The following is a 17,160-nucleotide window of genomic DNA, read 5'->3' as shown; positions in this document are numbered from 1 at the left end:
CTCATTCATAAACCTCTTCACCCCATCACACCACCTCATCCTCATTCATAAGTCTCTTCACCCTATCCCTCCACCTCATCCTTTACTTCTCTCTTCTCCTTCCACCACACTCATACACACTTGTAGTCACATAGTAATTTTACGATCAGAATAATTCATGTACATCCATAAGCAAAAGTTCAGCAACACTTTTGTGCTGGGAGTTAGTGCAAGTATTTTTAAAGTGATTTTACAACCCCTCATCTACCATCTACCAGTGCCTCAGGAATCCATGTCTTTCAGTCCACATATTCAAGGTTCTCTCTCTCTCTCTCTCACTCGATGGTGGTAGCAAGAATAAAACAGACAAAGCATCATCATACTGAATGGAATAGCCCTGATTTTTTGTTTTCTTAGGAACAGCCAAAATATACAGTATAATGTAGAAGTAGCTAAATACTATTATTATTGCCCGCCTTTACAAGGTGGAATGATAATGTTTTTGCCTGCCTTTGTGTGTGTGTGCATGTGTGTGTGTGTGTGTGTGTGTGTGTGTGTGTGTGTGTGTGTGTGTGTGTGTGTGTGTGTATTTGTTCCCATTATATCTCATGAACAATTTGAACTATCAACATGGAACCTTCAGGGTATCAAAATATGGCCAAAAACTTGGACTTAACCATCATATGCTAGCGGGCAATTAGCGTTCAGCTTCTGAATGCTTTTCTTTCATTGTTATTATTATTATTACTGTATTATTATGTAGATAGATGTTTATTAATATAATATGCAAGGATGTAACATTTCCTGTATTTATTATTTTGTAATATAACTAGATTTTTTATTTTGTTGTTAACTCCTCCAATCTGGTAATGCTTTTGTTTTCAGTGTTGTTACCTTCACACACTTACTCAGCTTTGGTAGAGAAATCAGATTATGAAGGAGTTAATGGAAACTTTTTAACTCATCACTACAAATGATTTCTTTCATTCTTGCTACCGTCAAATGATTTTATTTTGGCTTAAGTAGAGAACGTTAGGTTTGTGACTCATCACTGCAAATGGTTTCTCGAGGGGCAACTAAATTGTCTCGTGGTAGCAAGGGGGGAGAGTGTCACAAGATTCAAGAAGGAGTCGAGGTCTCATACTAATCAGAACATCTTCCAGGAACAGAGAAATGTGTATACAGTACATTATATTTATTTTTTATTTATATAATTTACATACAAAGCCATGCTTTTTTTTTTTTTTTTCCCCACATTAACATTCCTTTAACATTACTATCACATATATGTAAGAAAATGCCATAGTTTCTCACCATACAAAATTCAATTATAAAACTAGCTATGGTGTGGTACAGGTCTTTGTACATAATACAGTACAGGCATCCCAGTGTTATGATACACATTGTTCACATTTACCTCCAACTCAAAAGTAATAATTTTCCATTTACAGTACATTGTCCTCATGCATTCAGCTTGATTTCTGAAGGAAAGGTGGGGGGGGAGGGGCTTTGCTTTTTCTGTTACATAAAGTGTTACCAGGGATGAAGTTCGGTCTTGTACCCTTTTATGTTCTGGGCTATATTAGCGTAGCCTCAGGTCCATATGCACTGGAGGCGGGTAATACTGCACATGGAATCTGTCAGCCTTAGTTTTGCAGTGTTAAATATCTTATGTGTTCAGTAGTCTCAGATACCAGTGACATATGTTTCATTTTACTCAGGCCCCAAAAGACAGTTTTGCTGAACAAGGAAGGATTTCAGTTTGTGAAATGGGGTAGTGAAGGATGTTTCCAACACACCCAATTTGAAAAGTATCCCAGAAGGTGACTGTAACTGTATGGAGGCAGCAAGAATGAAATGAAAAGCATATCACTGGACTGAGCTTCACCCTGACACAAAATTAACACATGAAGCAGCCCATGCCTGCCCCCCCACACACACACACATATAGCTGTATCACAAGAACACATTACCTGGTAAATTAAAATTGTTTCTAGTATTGGCTAGTCATCATGATTCCAACTTAAATTCCCACCTAAAAGGCTGGGTGAGCTATGGGGAAAGAAAGCACAAATGTAGAACTAGAGCAGAGATAACACACACAACTTTTAAAACACACAACAGTTGTAGAAATAAAGCTATCTTATACATTCAGTTATAGATGCAGGATATAATACAGTATTTACAGTATACATATATAAATTATTTACAAATATAACTCTCCAGTACAATAGCAAAAGCAAAAATTCTAATAACAAATTGAACACATTTAGCAGCCACAAAAGTATGGAATGTAGTATCAGCTATCTGCTTCAAACCTTCAGTCTGATAATTTATTTTAATCTTAATATCTCCAAATATTCTGTACATCCCAGGAAAGACTTTTGAACAAGCTTTGTTAAATGATCTGTATACTCTTTTCACCTTAATTTGACCCAGATTTTTGTCCTTTTGCAGCATATTTCACATGGCTTAGTGGCAGAAAAAGACGACACTGTGGCTCAAGCCTCTTATTGTTTGTCGTGGTGCTTGAAGCTCTCACGTGACTTCAGAAATGGACTCTCATGGGAGATGTTGTATGCTGATGACTTGGTGTTGATTGCAGAGAATTATAGGGAGTGGGAGAAAAGATTTGGGAAGTGGAGTTGTGGAATGGGGCACAGTGGTTTCTGAGTAAAGGCAGATAAAACAAGTGATGATATCTAAGGCTGGTGGCAGTACTGTCAAAACAGAGGGAGTGTGGCCATGTGCAGTTTGCCACAAAAGTATGGGAAGTAAATTTGTGCATTGTTTGTGGTTCGTTTGTAATAAGAAATGTAGTGGTATTACAGGTAGGCTGCAAAATAATGTTGATTTCATGTGTGTGGTGTGTCAGGGGAGCCTATAGCCATGAAGGGATTGATCTTGCTGGAGAGTCTCGAGTGTGTGGAGTTTTGTTGTGCGGGGGACATGTTATGTGCTGAGGGTGGAGCTGGAACTAGCTCTGTGGCTAGGGTAAGGGGTGGATGGAGGAAATTCTGGGAGCTGTTGCTGTTCCTAACACTGAGGGTGTTCTCTCTCTCTGCTAATGGTCCTTGTATGTGGCATGTGTTACGAGTGTAATGCTGTATGGTAGTGAGACCTGGAAAGTAAAGGAGGGGGATATTCATAAGCTCAGACACAGAGAAATGACAACAATTACAAAGATGTGTAGTGCATCCTTAAATGCAAGGCCTAAGGGGGCTAGGACTGTGACTGAAGAGTTGAGAGGAAGAATGGGACTTGACTGTATTGTTGCTGTGATGAGGAGGGGTAGATTAAGATAGTTTGGGTCTGCTGAGAGATGTCCACAAGAAAGTCAGCACCACGCCTGTCTGCACCACGTTAACTCCAGGTGTATGCATAAATCTTCTGCCACTGTGGTATGTACTCCATCAGCGGCTGACACACAGTACGCGCTAGGGGTACACGTCGGCCCAGGGTTCCGAGGATGTACCGAATACGCTTGTGTGTGACTGCTTGGAAGGCTGGTGTGCGCATCAGGTAGTACAGCAGGTTGATTCGACGATGGGCAAGTTCAGTTCTTTCTGCCATTGTAAGGGCTGCCTCATCGTACAACCGTAAACTGGAAAGAAGGTATTTTAGTACTGTACTGTAGGTTTGTTTTCACTTGATGGAAGTTGAATACTAAGTTGTAATTGCATGAAATTCTATGAGCCTTAGTTGTAAGGTAGGGATAAATCTGCTTGGTTATTATGGTCATTTTGTTTTCACCTGACTGAACTGGGCCACTCCCATGACTTCAACATTAAAACTATAGTTGCATGAGGTTCAGTGTGCTTTAGTTATGCAATAGGAATAAATTTCCTTGGTTACTTCCAGTCTGACTACACTTGGCCATCATATGAACTGAAAGTGGTTAGGGATCTTTATCAAGCAAGAACAAATCCACTGTACCTGATATGTTTCACTGCTCACTTAAACTTGGCTCAGTTAATTCATGGTCATTAGGATGTATAAGGCAGGGAAATTATCTGACATTATAGGTAAAGTCAGGGATGTGTTCCTTAGTATCAGCTTTCTCATTCAGCTGATATTGTAAACTGAGGGTAACAGTGGAACTTTAAGAGGCAATATTTTTTAACATGTGGATATCACAATACTAGGAGTAGTAGCGGTACAGGTAGTTGCAACCCTGGGCTTATTTGTAAGTGAACTTGTTGGACTGAAGATTGAAGATATCCTCATCCTTCAGTTCACCAGCCAGTTTTTTGGGGGGACAGGGAGGTAGTCAAGGGGCATTTATATATCCAGGTACAGTAATTGGGTCACAGGGTTATATTGGTGCCACCATGTGAAGGTGTCCCTCTCCAGCACCTGACTTCACAGTACAAAGGGGATAAGAGAAAAGGCAATGTATGACAAGGGAGAAAATGGGAGAAATGGAGTTCCCCCGAGCTAAGCCCTGTATTGGACTATATAGCCCCGCTAGGGTTACAGGAGGGAGCTACCCCTCCCGGCACGGCAGCCCGGGCGAGGCTCGAACTTGCAATCCCCCGATCACAAGTCCAGCGCGCTACCACTGCTACCGCGTCCCCCTAATGTATGACAAGGGCTTAACTATGTTTACCCTTCTACTCTCACTCACCTGGTAATGTCCATACCAAGGGAGAGTACCCAGGGTATCCAGGCACGCTGACCAAACACATACATGCTGCTGAGGTGGCAGATAGGGCGTAGGATGTGCACTACCTGATGGATGGATTGGATAAGTTTGCATCATCATCATCCAGACCTCCTTTCGCACTCAAAGATGGAGAGAAGTTGGATTTCAGACAGCAAGAAAAGATCATCATCATCATCATCCAGACCTCCTTTCCCACTCAAAGATGGAGAGAAGTTGGATCCAGAAAGCAAGAAAAGATCATCATCATCATCATCTGGACCTCCTTTCCCACCCTAGGGCAGGGTGAGGAGTAGCAACATCCAGACAGCCCAAGTTTGCCCACTCCAATGGGCCACACATCCATTCATTAATAATTCAAGCCTCTGGAATCCTGGATCTATCTGATATGCCAAAGCTTTCACCACATTCCGTAGGTTCCCATAAAAATATCTGACAAAGTTACCTGTACCCAGGAAACAATTTACTATGCTGGGTGATACCCATATTACAGGGGTTTTTGGCCAGGTTATGTGTCCCCCAGATTCCCCTACCTAAAATCACTTAATCATGGTAGAAGCAAGGAAAGAAAAACATCATAAAAGGAGAACTAATCAATGGCATGCATCACAAAATCTGCAACACACTATGGCAGCGATGATAATTACATTCGCTGCCTCCAGATGATGATATAAATTTTAGTGCAAATTTTATCAAAGTACTGTACAAGACTGAATGTACCTTGTCTACTTGCCTCTGCAATAAGATGGTTCCTGGGCATAACTTTGGTGATGAAGGGTTCGCAGATGTTGTTGTTGGGTGGGCATGGTGGCAAGAAAGTGCGTTGGTGGGCTGGGGGAGCACCGGCCAGAGTCCTCATCACTCGACCTGACCTTGGCAACCTCATCACCTCTGTTTGGAAACGATGTGACTGAATAAAATTGAATTTAGCCCATCACTTTTTGAAGGGGAGAGGAGTTTGCCCATTTTTAGGGCAGATAACATTTTCAGTGCTGATTCTTTGTAATTCTCCTTCTGCCTGAACAAACTGCCTGCACATCACCCTGTCCTCTGCCATCAGGTGTCCTCCCCCCTTCTCTCTCTCATGTACTGTATACCACTACACTCCATCCTTCTACCACATTCTAAGTTCCTCACCCCCTCTCCTGCCTTGCATCCATATTTTCTCTTTAGTCAATCCCTCCCCAGTGCTGTTCATGAATGTTAATAGGTAGACAGACACTGAGAGACTAGACAGACAAACACACAAAGACAGTTAAACAAACAAATATCAGTACATCCCATATGCCATGGCAAAAAATACCGAAAACATCTTCCTGAGAACAAACTACAGTGTCAAAACTTTCCTTACCAGGCACTGTCCCATTGTTTGCATACATCTGCTGCTCCCGACTGCTCTTAACAGCCGCTCGTCTGTCCAGCGGCTTGATAGGTGGGGATGGTACTACTTGTATCTTGTGTTGCAGTAGTAGGAAGAACCGGCCTATGCACCTGGAAATACAGTACAAGAAATCCTATGAGCATCAAATTTTGAAGCTGTTTGAACTTTAAACTGCAGTATACAGAACCTGGGAAAGGGTTTTATGTAGATTATACCAAAACACCAGGGTTCAGGCCCAAGAGGGGCCTGAAAAACTAGCTACGAACTTAGACATTACAAGCACAAGACCTCATTTCTAATTTCAGAACAAAATGAATGAAATCTGAACTTGGCTTTGTTTTTTGTTTCTTTTCCTTGAAAGGAAGAAATTTTGCAGGCTTAGCCTTGGGTATTTCGTTATTGAATTAAAAAAAAAAAAAATGCTGTCATTGTTGGTTTTACAATCTTAGAAAGAGGAACATCTATAAGCTGTATGCAAAGATGAAAGTAACTATCCCCACTTGGTTATTATTCCTCCCCCCCCCAACTTACTTGCAAATCTGTATAACTGTAACCACTGCCCAGCGTCCCATCTCCCCCCATAGCTGCACTGCCGCCACCTCCACAAGTACCTCCACATACTCCACCACTGTCAGCAGGATCTGTGTGACAAAATGGGTTATGAGGCCAAAATGCACTATATTACCCCCTATCATATTAGCCCCTTCAATGTGTGCAAGATGCTGGAAAGGGATGCCTTCATGTGGTGGCAATGATATAATCAGGCTGCTTTTATAGAAATGTCCCTGAACTCTCTCCTTATCCTGTGAAAGGAGGATAGAGGACTGCAAAAGGACAACTTTTAAGCCTGCAGTCCACTGAGCTCGCATTCAGATAAGCCTGGGCCACAAGGTTAACCGGCCACAACAACAAGGTATAGGGGCCTGAGTTTAGGTTTCTGCAGTTTTGAAAGTTTAACCCTGCATAACTGGTGATATATATTTTTTATACAGTACAGTAATTGTTTATTTTTCCTACTTCCTTACAGTATGAGTCAGGAGAGATTTTATGAGCTGGAGAAGTCTCAATCAATGAATCATAGGATGCCATGTTTCCTCTTGAAATCCCTTTAGTAAGGCTGATGATGGCAGTGCTGATGTTTTCTATGGACTGGATTCTAAATCCACTGTCAAAACCTGTAATTATTTCCCACCTGTTGCTGGAAAGTATTGTGGAAAAAGAAATGAGAGCAGTGTGAAATGTTTAGTTAATAAGGTGTGTAGCAATGGGAGTCTCAGTCTGGATTTTGAGTAAGATATTGGGCTAAAATATTTTCTACCAGAGAGTGATGATTGTGTAGCTTGTAACCAGGGCTGGATTTAGGCATAAACTAAACAAGCTACAGCTTAGGGCCTCACAGTCAGAATGGGGCCTCTCAAAATCTGATTTTTTAAAATTTGTTAAAGTTTCTTTAAAATGTACATTTAAGTAAAGATTTAACCTAAATAACCCATTCTGCATGGATCTGTCATGCATCTTGGTGGTTTTCTTGTCAAGTTCAGTTGCTACACAACCTTATTCCTTAACAACTGCCAAACAATGTCTCTACACCTTCCAACTGCTTAAGGCCTCACCATGTCTAAATCTGGCCCTGCATGTAGCCACACTTCACTCATGCTATTACCTCCTAAGATTGATGGTAGCTATTTATGTACTATCTAAAACTGTATGTGTAAATGATGGCACACCTTTTGTGACATGGATGAAGTAAGAAGTACAGGTATACTGGTGAGAGAAGAAATTCTGACATAGTAGGAGAGTTATGTGAAGACAAACTAGTTTAGAGGTGGTTCTGTCATGGTCATCCCCTGCCGGGGGGGGGGGGGTTCCCAGGGATATGCAAGGCAATGGAGATGATTTTGATGATCTGGATGACTTCATGTTATAAAAATTAAAGTCTTCTGAGAACATTTTACCTTGAGTCTGTCAGCAGTGTGTGGTGAGAGGTGTGGCAGTGTGCCCTTGATAAGGAAGTCGTTGAACAGCTCAAACAGGCGGGAGCCAGCATACACTATCTCACACAGCAGAGTGGAGTTCTTTAACCGACCTGAGAATAAAAGGAAAATTGTGGTGAGATAATACTGACTTTGTTTATACACAGTCAGATGCCTTAATCCCACATGTGGTGGCCCCAAACAAAATGTCTCCAAGTCACTTTGTCCTCTGCCATTGGCTGCCCTTCTTCCAACTCACACCCTTTTATTTCATACAGTGTATCTGTCCACTCCATTCCTTCATCTCATCCTTGGTCTACCACTTAACCTCGCTCATACATTCCTCTAGTCAGTCTCTAACTTTCCATCCTTTTCACATGGCCGAACCATCTACAAGTATTTCTCGTAACACTTTCAATCACTGCTTCCTGTGGGTATTTATCCCATTATGCTCTTTCTCAAAGTGGCATAACATAACCAGTTGGCTTTACTGTCTGGTTTCACATATGCATCTTGTACTCTCTAGACCATTTTATTCAGTTTTCAAGAGTTGTCATGAAAGTTAGATGTAGCCTTCATATTTATATCCCTTCAATATAAGGGGTGGTGTTGCAAAGGGATGCCTTTATGTGGTAAAATCAATATAACTGAGTTGAAGGGCATTTCCATACCCAGATAGTTGATCAGCCCAGTTATAGGCCTACTGATGCTACCTCATGAAAGCATTCCATTCCATAATTAAAAACACCTCAAAAATATCCTACAACCAAGCTGTAACATTTATCCCATATACCTAAATACCCAAACATTCAAGGTCAATCAACAGTTCAAAACTGTCGTTGATAAGATAAGATGGCATTGAGAAAGGAGCCACCAAATTTGACATTATTCTCTGTTAGGCTACACACCTGCCAGTATGTATGAGCCCCACTTTACGACGGCTTCCATCTCCGAGGCACCTTGTGGGTTGCTCGTAATCCATTTTTTATACCGCTCGAACCACTCTCTTAATTTATCACTGGAACTTGCCATCACGGTTTGTTTACATTTGTCGCGATTGTCAGCCATCTGGGTAGAGGGGAAAAGTTTTAGGTATGTGGGGGCAGAATTGAAAATAATATACTTTGATTTCATTGCATTAAAAAAGTCAATCTTCCTCCTCTAAATCTACTGATGCTAAGAAAAGATGTTTCTTAAATTAAGCTCGTATGTGTAGAGAAATTGTGGTTTCGATGTTTTTTTTTTAATCGGATACTCTGAGTGATATTCATTGAAGAGTGTACTAATTTTCTCATAATATCTTATAGTAAGGTAAAGAGCGCAATATATAATGTGTAAAATATAAAACGTTGCTTTAAAAGTGCCAAATGATTGTGCGTTCTAATTCACCGGTACCGAAATCTCGAAGAGCGGATGTTTACTTTGTCAAGGGCACGTGCTAATATTTTTGAAAATTATATAAAAGCAACTAAACAGGAAGCAAAAGGCATTCCACTGACCACGTTTCTACAAGTGCATGGAAATGAGAAAACGCCTGGAGACTAACTGACAAGAAGAGAAAGACAGTACCGTAGCTGTGTAAAGACCATGGGAGTTGTTCACAATAGCTCTTATTTTACAGCGTTTTGTACTGGAAAATCTATAATTATTTTCAATCACAGGTAATGTATGTGGAAGCACTGAGTTGCCTGTATCCGTATCCATAAGAGCTTTACTTAAGTTCCTTGTATCATAATGGCTGTGACTTGAGATACCTTATTGAAAAAGAGGCAAGATTATCAGGCCGTTTTATTGTTTTGAAAGTAGCTCTAGTTATTCATGCGTTAATGTTATGTAACTTAGATACCTTGGTAGTTACCTTACTGCCAGGTTTTGAAGGTGTTTGTCATGGTATATACCATATTAGTAAAGGAGGGTAATGGCCATAGGTTCTGCAGCTTTTAAATAGCCTACCTGTCTGAAGAAGGCCAGTTATGTGTTAATGATGTATGTATGTAAGATGCTTCACTTAAAGTACTGATATAATTTTTCTTGCACCCAACCTAGATGTTAAGTGAGGACAGATTATTATCATTCATTTGCCTTTCCAGAACCTCGGAAACTCAAGTCCTAAATGAGCTGAGTATTGGAGAGAAGCAGCCAGCCTCAGAGAACAACAGAGACAGTGGCGAGGGTAACATAGTAGCAGCCAGTACCTCCCCCAATGGCAAGTACTTTGTGGTGGCATGTGATACGAAGGTGGCGGTGGTGTGGTGTACACAGACTTGGACGCAGCTGGCCTCTCACTTGCTTGTAAAGAGACCCATGGCACTTGCTGTCACAAGAGATTCTTCAACTCTTCTGGTTGCTGGTAAGTTTGGGGCAGAGTATAGCTAATGTGTGGCTAGTTAGGGAAGAATAGGGTAAAATAAGTTAGGGTAGGGTAGGGTAGAATAGATTAAGTTAAGTTAGGGGAGGGCAGGGCAGGGCAGATCAGGGTAGGTTGGGTTTGGAATAGAGAGGGGAGGGTAGGATGCGATATAGTACAATACAGTGCAATATGATAGGCTCAGGTAGGTTAGATTAGGGTAGAATAAGGTAGCTAGGTTATTTTACAGTAATGTAGATTAAATTAGGTTAGAATAGTTAAGATTAGAGTTGAGTAGGGTAGGTTAGATGATTCCATCTCTTCCAGGATTCCTCTGCTCTTCGGGTCATCTGTTAAGGATAGATTAGAGTGGATATGAATTGGATTTGGCTTAAATAGAGCTGAATATTTACAAGCAGGTAGTGGAGCCACCCAGTTCTTTAGTATCACCACATGTAGGCATCCTTCTCCAGCACCTGATTCTGTTGTAATAGCTGTCAGTGCTTTCCGTATTTTCCCAACATTTTCCCCTTTCTTCCTCAGATAAATCTGGTGACGTCTATGAATTTCCGATGCTTGGACAGAGAGCAGAGATAAAGGACACAGAATTACCGAGCAAAGAGAGTGAAAAGGAGGAATTTGAGGAGCCTGGAGGACATAAGCCACTACTGGGGCATCTCTCAATGTTGCTGGATGTGGTAGGGAGCTGTTAGAGGTATATACTGTATAAGAAATAGACAAAGTCAAGTTAGGATTGACTTAATTAGTAATAGCAGTAATACTGGCAGTTGTTGCAACCCCAGACTCATATGAACATGAACCCAGTAGACTGCAGACCAAAATTGCCATTTTGCAGTCCACCATGTCCTTGGTGAGGAATAAGAAGGGGACTGAAGGATTTTTGTACAACCAGGACACTCCACCACCATGTCATATCAATGCCATCACTTTCAGGTGTCCCTCACCAGCGCCTCGTGTATTAGTAATTGGTTGTGTCAGAAGAGTTGGTGCTGGAGAGGAATGTATTCATGTAGTGGCACCAATGTAAGTGGACAACAGAGCTGCCCATTAATACCAGTGTCTCTCAGCATCCTCCCTGTTCTCTGAAAGATGGATGGTGGACTGTGGTAGAAGGGCAGCTTCAACCTGCATTCCAACAGATTCATGCTTAGATGAGCTGGGATTTGCAACTACTACTACTACTACTCTCAGTGGGAAATAGAATGTTAATGATGGTGATGATGATAATGATAAACAGCTGCCAAAATAATCTTTCAGGCTGTGACAGACGATAACAAGTATGTGATCACGTGTGACCGAGACGAGAAGATCCGGGTGTCACACTACCCAAGAGCGTACGACATTCACACCTTCTGTCTGGGCCATCAGGAGTTTGTCTCACAGGTCTCAGTACTCGCTGGAAATCCACACAAACTACTCTCTTGTTCTGGGGTGAGTGGAGGTCTTTGATTCATCTCTTGGGCAGGATGAAAAGGATGGGCAGTCTCCTAACATGCAGTGCCTCTGCTAACATATCACTGAATATTCCTATGTGCAGTAGCTGTCTACCAGTTTGAGCTTTCCCACTTAATAAAGGTTGATGCAGAGTGGAGTACAGTACTGTACTGTACACTGTTATCATGCTCATTATTTAATGTACAGTACAGTATTTTCTTGTAATTAAAGCCTGCTTTGGTTAACCCAGTGAAAAGTTTTTTATTTATTTATTTATTTTTTATTGTGCCTGTTTTATTAATTTAATTCTCCCACTATTGTATTGTCTCATTTTTGTTGCCCTCTAAACCTTCACCCCACCTGCAGGTGGGGAAAAAGAGGTGGGATGATGATGATGATGATGCATCAGATGGGATCCTAGGCTCATCATTTGCCAGTGGAAAATAGGATGATGGTGTTTGGTGCTTTGTTTCAGGATGGAACATTAAGATTGTGGGACTATGTGAAGGGAGAGTGTGTGTGTTGTGTTGACACCCGAGAGCAGCTGCAACACAGCCCTGACCTTTTGCAGCACTACCTCAACCACCACAACACCAAGATGACACAGCACAGGTACCGGTACTCTCCTGCGTATGTAAGGGTTAGCTTTATCAAGACACTGTGCCAAACTTTTTTTTTTTCTTTTTCTTTTTCTTTACATAAAAGCTTTGCTGATGAGCCTAAGTTACTCAAGCATCCCTCTCACTTCTGTATAAGTAAAAAATAAATAAATGTATAAAATTAAAGAAAAATTAGTTAAACAAAACCTAGAGAGACACATGGAAAAGGCTGAGGAGTCACAAAAAGATGGTTTAGTATGTACTATAATGTTTTTTATATATATATAGTACATAAAGTTAAGTTTTCCAGAGAATTAATGAGTAAAAATGATATTACATATACAGGTCAGATGACACCAATACAGGCAAACATGAACACAAGGGTGATGGGGAAAAGACTGGTAAGCAGGAGGAGATCAGGAAGACACTGCCTGACTACCCTGCAGTGAAGTGCATGGCTGTGTGCCCCTCTGGGACTGAGGTGCATCTCGTAGCAGCGCTGTTGGACAAGTATGTTGTTGATGGTTAGTTATTTAGCACTAGCCTTTCTGCATTGTGTTACTTGCATTGCTGTTTGCCTACTTTCAGTCCTGCTCACATCCATCTATGCATCTCACTCTCACTTTTAATAAATAACAAAAATTCTTAGTGCCCATAGCTCCTTCTGTGGAAAATAATATAATATTTACATAGTTATGCATGCAGACAGTGCTAGCCTGTTTCCTTTGTTATGTAACTAATATAGCTATTCGATTGTCTTTGGTTCTACTCATATCCATCTGTGCCTCTCACTCTTACTTTTAAATAACAGTATTCTTATTGCCTGTAACTGAACAAGCATACATTGTGGATGAGACAGGGCAATGGTGGCATATATGTAAAAGAAACATTATTAATAGCTAATTAAATTCACATTAACATTAGAGTAGTTGTGTAAGAATGATATAAGGAATATATTAAGGGGGGTGTTAGAGCATTTGTATCAAGACAGGATTTGTATGTTGACAGGTGTTATACCCCCAGTAGACAGGTTTGGGGAGGAGGTGGTACGGCATTATCTGAAAAGATGCATTAACTGACAGGGTCTTGGCTGAATTTCAACAGATAAATGCAGGATTTCTGTACAGGTATTTTTCATTTTTTCTGCTTCCCTATGTACCAGTATGTTGTTCTTCCTCACAGAATTCCTGCCATATTCCTGTACAAGGTAGATGACCAGCAAATGATGTACATGTCAACCCTGAATCTGAGCACTGAACCTCACACAGCAGCCTGGATCAGCAACAGAAAATTGGTCATTATACAGAGTGACGTGGAGGAAAAAGTCAGGGTGTTCAGATTCCGGGAGAATGTATTAGACCCCATTTCAGAACATCCCATGGTAGAGGTTGGGAAAAAGTATAAGGATTACTTTAAAGGTAGGGTTATTACTGATACTGTGCTTTTGTTTTAACCTGATAAAGATCCCTAACAATTATGACCTCTTATAATGCTTTATTCTAATCTGATAAAAGATCCCTCACTTTTAGTTCAGATGGTGGCCAAGTGTGGTAAGATTTCATAGTGGACTTTGACTGTAATGCATTTTCTATAACCTGACAAAGATCGTTTGCCGTTTTCACCTCAGTTGATAGCCATGTGTAGTCATATCAGAAGGCCGATTGACAAGTAACCAGCAGACTCTTACCTGCCTCATAACCAAATTTCATGCGACAGTAACTTAGTATCTGAGTTACGGGAGCCACCCATTTCTTTCAGACAAAAACAGACCAACTTTTTCCTTCTTTAAGTCCAAGGCATATTGAATTTCATGCAACTGTCACTCGGTAATAGTTATGGAAGTGGTCCTGGTACTAAATTGTCGACTCTATCCCCAGGTTGGAGTATGGCTGGTAGACTTTAGTTAGAAGTTGCCATTTTTATGCAGTCCATCCTCCTCCTTTCAGGGAAAAATAACCATACAATTTGAGCAGTGCCATTGCATGAAGGCATTCCTCTCCAGCACATGGTCTAGTTATACATACATAAAAATGATGCCATGCGTACTCATAAGGAATCCCCATACTGAGGTTGACCATAATATAGATGTTTTCTGTGAACTGGAAGCTAAACCAAGTGTCAAAACAGTTGCTGGAAGCTGTTGGGAAACAGCACTTGAGATGTGTAATATGATCTGTAACAATGTGAATCTCAGCATAGATAATGACTTTGTATACTGTCACTCAAAAAAATAATAATAATAATAATAAAAATAAATTAATTAATAAAATGTACTTGTGGCTGAATGTTTCCTGCATAAGAGTGAATATTGTAAACCTAGTTACCAAGGTTGTTGCCACACATCACACTTATGTTAGTACCTCCCAGGGTTGATAGCCACCTGAGATCTAGTTATAATGCAGCTAAATTGTTAACCCCTCCCCGCCAGGTTGGTGTGAACCACTAGATGTTGATGTTCTGTACAAACAACGTTATGACAATGTGGCCGACTACCTGAAGAAGAAGGAAGAACGACTGGCCAATGAGAGGGCAGCGCAGGACGGTCTTATGCCACCAGTCAAGAAGGGACGCTGGGTGAAATAACCATCATCATCATTATCGTCATTACCGTTGTCATTTTTGTAAATATTGAAGTAAGAAAAAAGAAAATAAGAAAGTGGTATCATCATAATCATCATCATCATGCCCTGTTTCCAATATAAATGTGGAGTGAGGGGGGATCCAGAAATGAGGAAAGAGGAAAAAAAGAAAGCAGGGGAACTATTAACAGCATGCCCAGTGAGGTGGTCCACAAAGTCATTCAAGCCCTGGAGTCATGGATCTAAGTTGTTATTGTCACACTTCCCCAGTCTGTCTGGCCTCGCAGACCCATCAACCACAAATGAGCGGCCACCTTCGTGTGGCAGACAGTGCCTTGCCAGGGTTGAAACAGGGACCTTCCACATAGTGAGGTGCAGAGAAGAACAAAGAGGCATAGTTCCCAAGAGGACGAGCTGTGTATAGTTGATGTATATGAGTAATAGTCTCAGACCAGACTGTGACAATTTGGTAAATGTGGTTGAGTTCCCTGCCAGAGAGTGTAAAAGATCTCCAGTAACTTGTGGTCTAGAGATGCCTGGTGGTTTAGTGGACCAAGGTGCCAGTTGGAGCAGTGTGTGCTGTGCAAAGGTTTGAATCACCAAGAAATGTTTTAGTCATGTATTGCCACCAGAGAGTTAGTCAGTACATTAACCAATATAGTCTGATGATGCTTTTTACAATCTCTTCATGCTGCTTCATGATTTCCTCTGACTTAAAGGAGATCTCACTGTAGAAGGGTAGGGGGGCAGGGGGGCTCAGTGGTAGAGCACCTGACTCAAGACCAAAGGGTCAAGAGTTCACACCCCACCCTGGTAGCTGCCCTGCATGGAGAGGTAGCACTCTCCCGACACCTAGCAGGGTTATATGATCTGTCATGTTCTAGCTCAGGGAAATCATTTCCCTATATATAGAGAGAGAGAGAGAGACATAAATCAGTTCACTCCAAATGGGTAAGAAACTGCAGTAAGCCCTCCTCTTTCATGGTACGTGATTTTACTGGCCCTGTTTTTTATGGATGAGTAAACCAGTATAGAATATACCAGTTTTAATGGGATAAAATAACAAAATTTTATTGTAAAATTATCGCGGGTACAAGCATGTAGTTTGTTATCAAGTGATGTTTTGGGGCACTGCAGTTTTTTTTTTTTTTTTAAGGCCATTACAATACATAATTAAATGATGACATGTGAGCTCATTTTTTAAGGTGTCTTATTGCTTTTGGAGTACTGCAGGTTTATTTTTAGGCCATTGCAATACATAATTAAATGATGACATGTGAGCTCATTTTTTAAGGTGTGTTATTGCTTTTGCGGATTTTGATTTCTCGGGTATCCATGTTACATGACGCCCGCAAAAGACGAGGGCTTTGTATTGCCACTTATCTCCCTAATTACAAGAGATATCCCTGGGTGAAAGAAATTGTTTGGTGAAAGCAAGAATGAAATATATGCAGACGTCATTTTAACAAAAGGGTTGGCACTGTATGTGGCTAAAGACTGATCACTGATTGGTAAACTGCAGGTATTAATGCTTTTCTTTCAAGATGGAAAAATTTTATTATAATATTAACTACAATATTTCTATGTTGTTTTATTGTTTCCCATGCATTTATGGGGATTTTGATAGAATAATGGTCTCTTCAGAATTGACCTTTTTTTCCTCCAAGGATAGTAGGGTGGTTATCATCCCATGCTGTAATCTAGCCTCAGGTCCCTGCACCTCCAGTGGGGTAATACAGTATGGGATTGGCAGTTATTACCGTATCCTTATCCTGCCTGTTCAGAATTTATTTACTCATACAAAAATTGCCATATCCATCTTAACTGATGAGCTGTCACAATAGATATTTAAACATTAGAATCTAGATCTTGTCTTAAAGTACTATGGAAAGGGTGTACAGCTGTAGCAGTCATTTTTTTTCCACCGTTAGATATGTGGGGAGGGGTGGCTTGGTGATAGAGTGCAAGCCGGTGATTTTTTTCTTTATGCTTGCAGTCTCCAGGTGGGTTTCTTCAGTTTAATAAATTGCACTTCACTCCTTGATTGATCATGCATCAAAAGCTTTTGCATTTCCTGGGAAAAAAATTATCTTTTATCACGAAAATTTTCTTGCTTTGATAATCTCGGCCATGGATATGCAGACTAATACTTAACTCTGCACAAATAGCCTTAAGAACAAATCC

At 40.8% G+C, this 17,160-nt stretch overlaps 2 protein-coding genes across 2 annotated transcripts; one reads left to right on the top strand and one right to left on the bottom strand.

The window, feature by feature from the left end:
* Positions 1-2,796: 2,796 nt before the first annotated feature.
* Pex16 (peroxisomal biogenesis factor 16) lies at positions 2,797-9,038 on the bottom strand. The gene is made up of 7 exons (XM_080279189.1): positions 8,905-9,038; positions 7,979-8,109; positions 6,555-6,664; positions 5,994-6,133; positions 5,372-5,533; positions 4,607-4,706; positions 2,797-3,583 (listed from the first exon to the last, which is right to left on the bottom strand). Exons 1-7 carry the CDS (start codon positions 9,026-9,028, stop codon positions 3,343-3,345), a joined length of 1,008 nt encoding a protein of 335 aa, XP_080135315.1. The 5' UTR covers positions 9,029-9,038; the 3' UTR covers positions 2,797-3,342.
* Positions 9,039-9,422: 384 nt separating this feature from the next.
* On the top strand, positions 9,423-15,040 carry wuho (tRNA (guanine-N(7)-)-methyltransferase non-catalytic subunit wuho). Its single transcript, XM_080279147.1, has 8 exons — positions 9,423-9,657; positions 10,087-10,346; positions 10,887-11,041; positions 11,622-11,795; positions 12,274-12,410; positions 12,743-12,907; positions 13,580-13,815; positions 14,826-15,040. The coding sequence occupies exons 1-8, from the start codon at positions 9,584-9,586 to the stop codon at positions 14,978-14,980; spliced, it is 1,356 nt and encodes a 451-aa protein (XP_080135273.1). The 5' UTR covers positions 9,423-9,583; the 3' UTR covers positions 14,981-15,040.
* The last annotated feature ends 2,120 nt before the right edge of the window (positions 15,041-17,160 follow it).

This window comes from Coenobita brevimanus, chromosome 77 (genome assembly GCF_032717465.1).
Source record: "Coenobita brevimanus isolate Jiangsu-jjx chromosome 77, ASM3271746v2, whole genome shotgun sequence".
Classification (NCBI taxonomy): domain Eukaryota; kingdom Metazoa; phylum Arthropoda; class Malacostraca; order Decapoda; family Coenobitidae; genus Coenobita; species Coenobita brevimanus.
This window is presented reverse-complemented; position numbering and strand designations above follow the sequence as displayed.

Excerpts from the sequence above, each read along its gene's own strand:
- wuho (XM_080279147.1), top strand. The coding sequence starts at position 9,584 with ATGGGAGTTGTTCACAATAGCTCTTATTTTACAGCGTTTTGTACTGGA. Across the intron at positions 9,658-10,086 it reads ATAATTATTTTCAATCACAG|AACCTCGGAAACTCAAGTCC; the intron begins GTAATGTATGTG and ends TTGCCTTTCCAG. Across the intron at positions 12,411-12,742 it reads ACCAAGATGACACAGCACAG|GTCAGATGACACCAATACAG; the intron begins GTACCGGTACTC and ends TTACATATACAG.
- Pex16 (XM_080279189.1), bottom strand. The coding sequence starts at position 9,028 with ATGGCAAGTTCCAGTGATAAATTAAGAGAGTGGTTCGAGCGGTATAAA. Across the intron at positions 8,110-8,904 it reads GGGCTCATACATACTGGCAG|GTCGGTTAAAGAACTCCACT; the intron begins GTGTGTAGCCTA and ends TTTTATTCTCAG. Across the intron at positions 5,534-5,993 it reads AAACAATGGGACAGTGCCTG|AGGTGATGAGGTTGCCAAGG; the intron begins GTAAGGAAAGTT and ends GTTTCCAAACAG.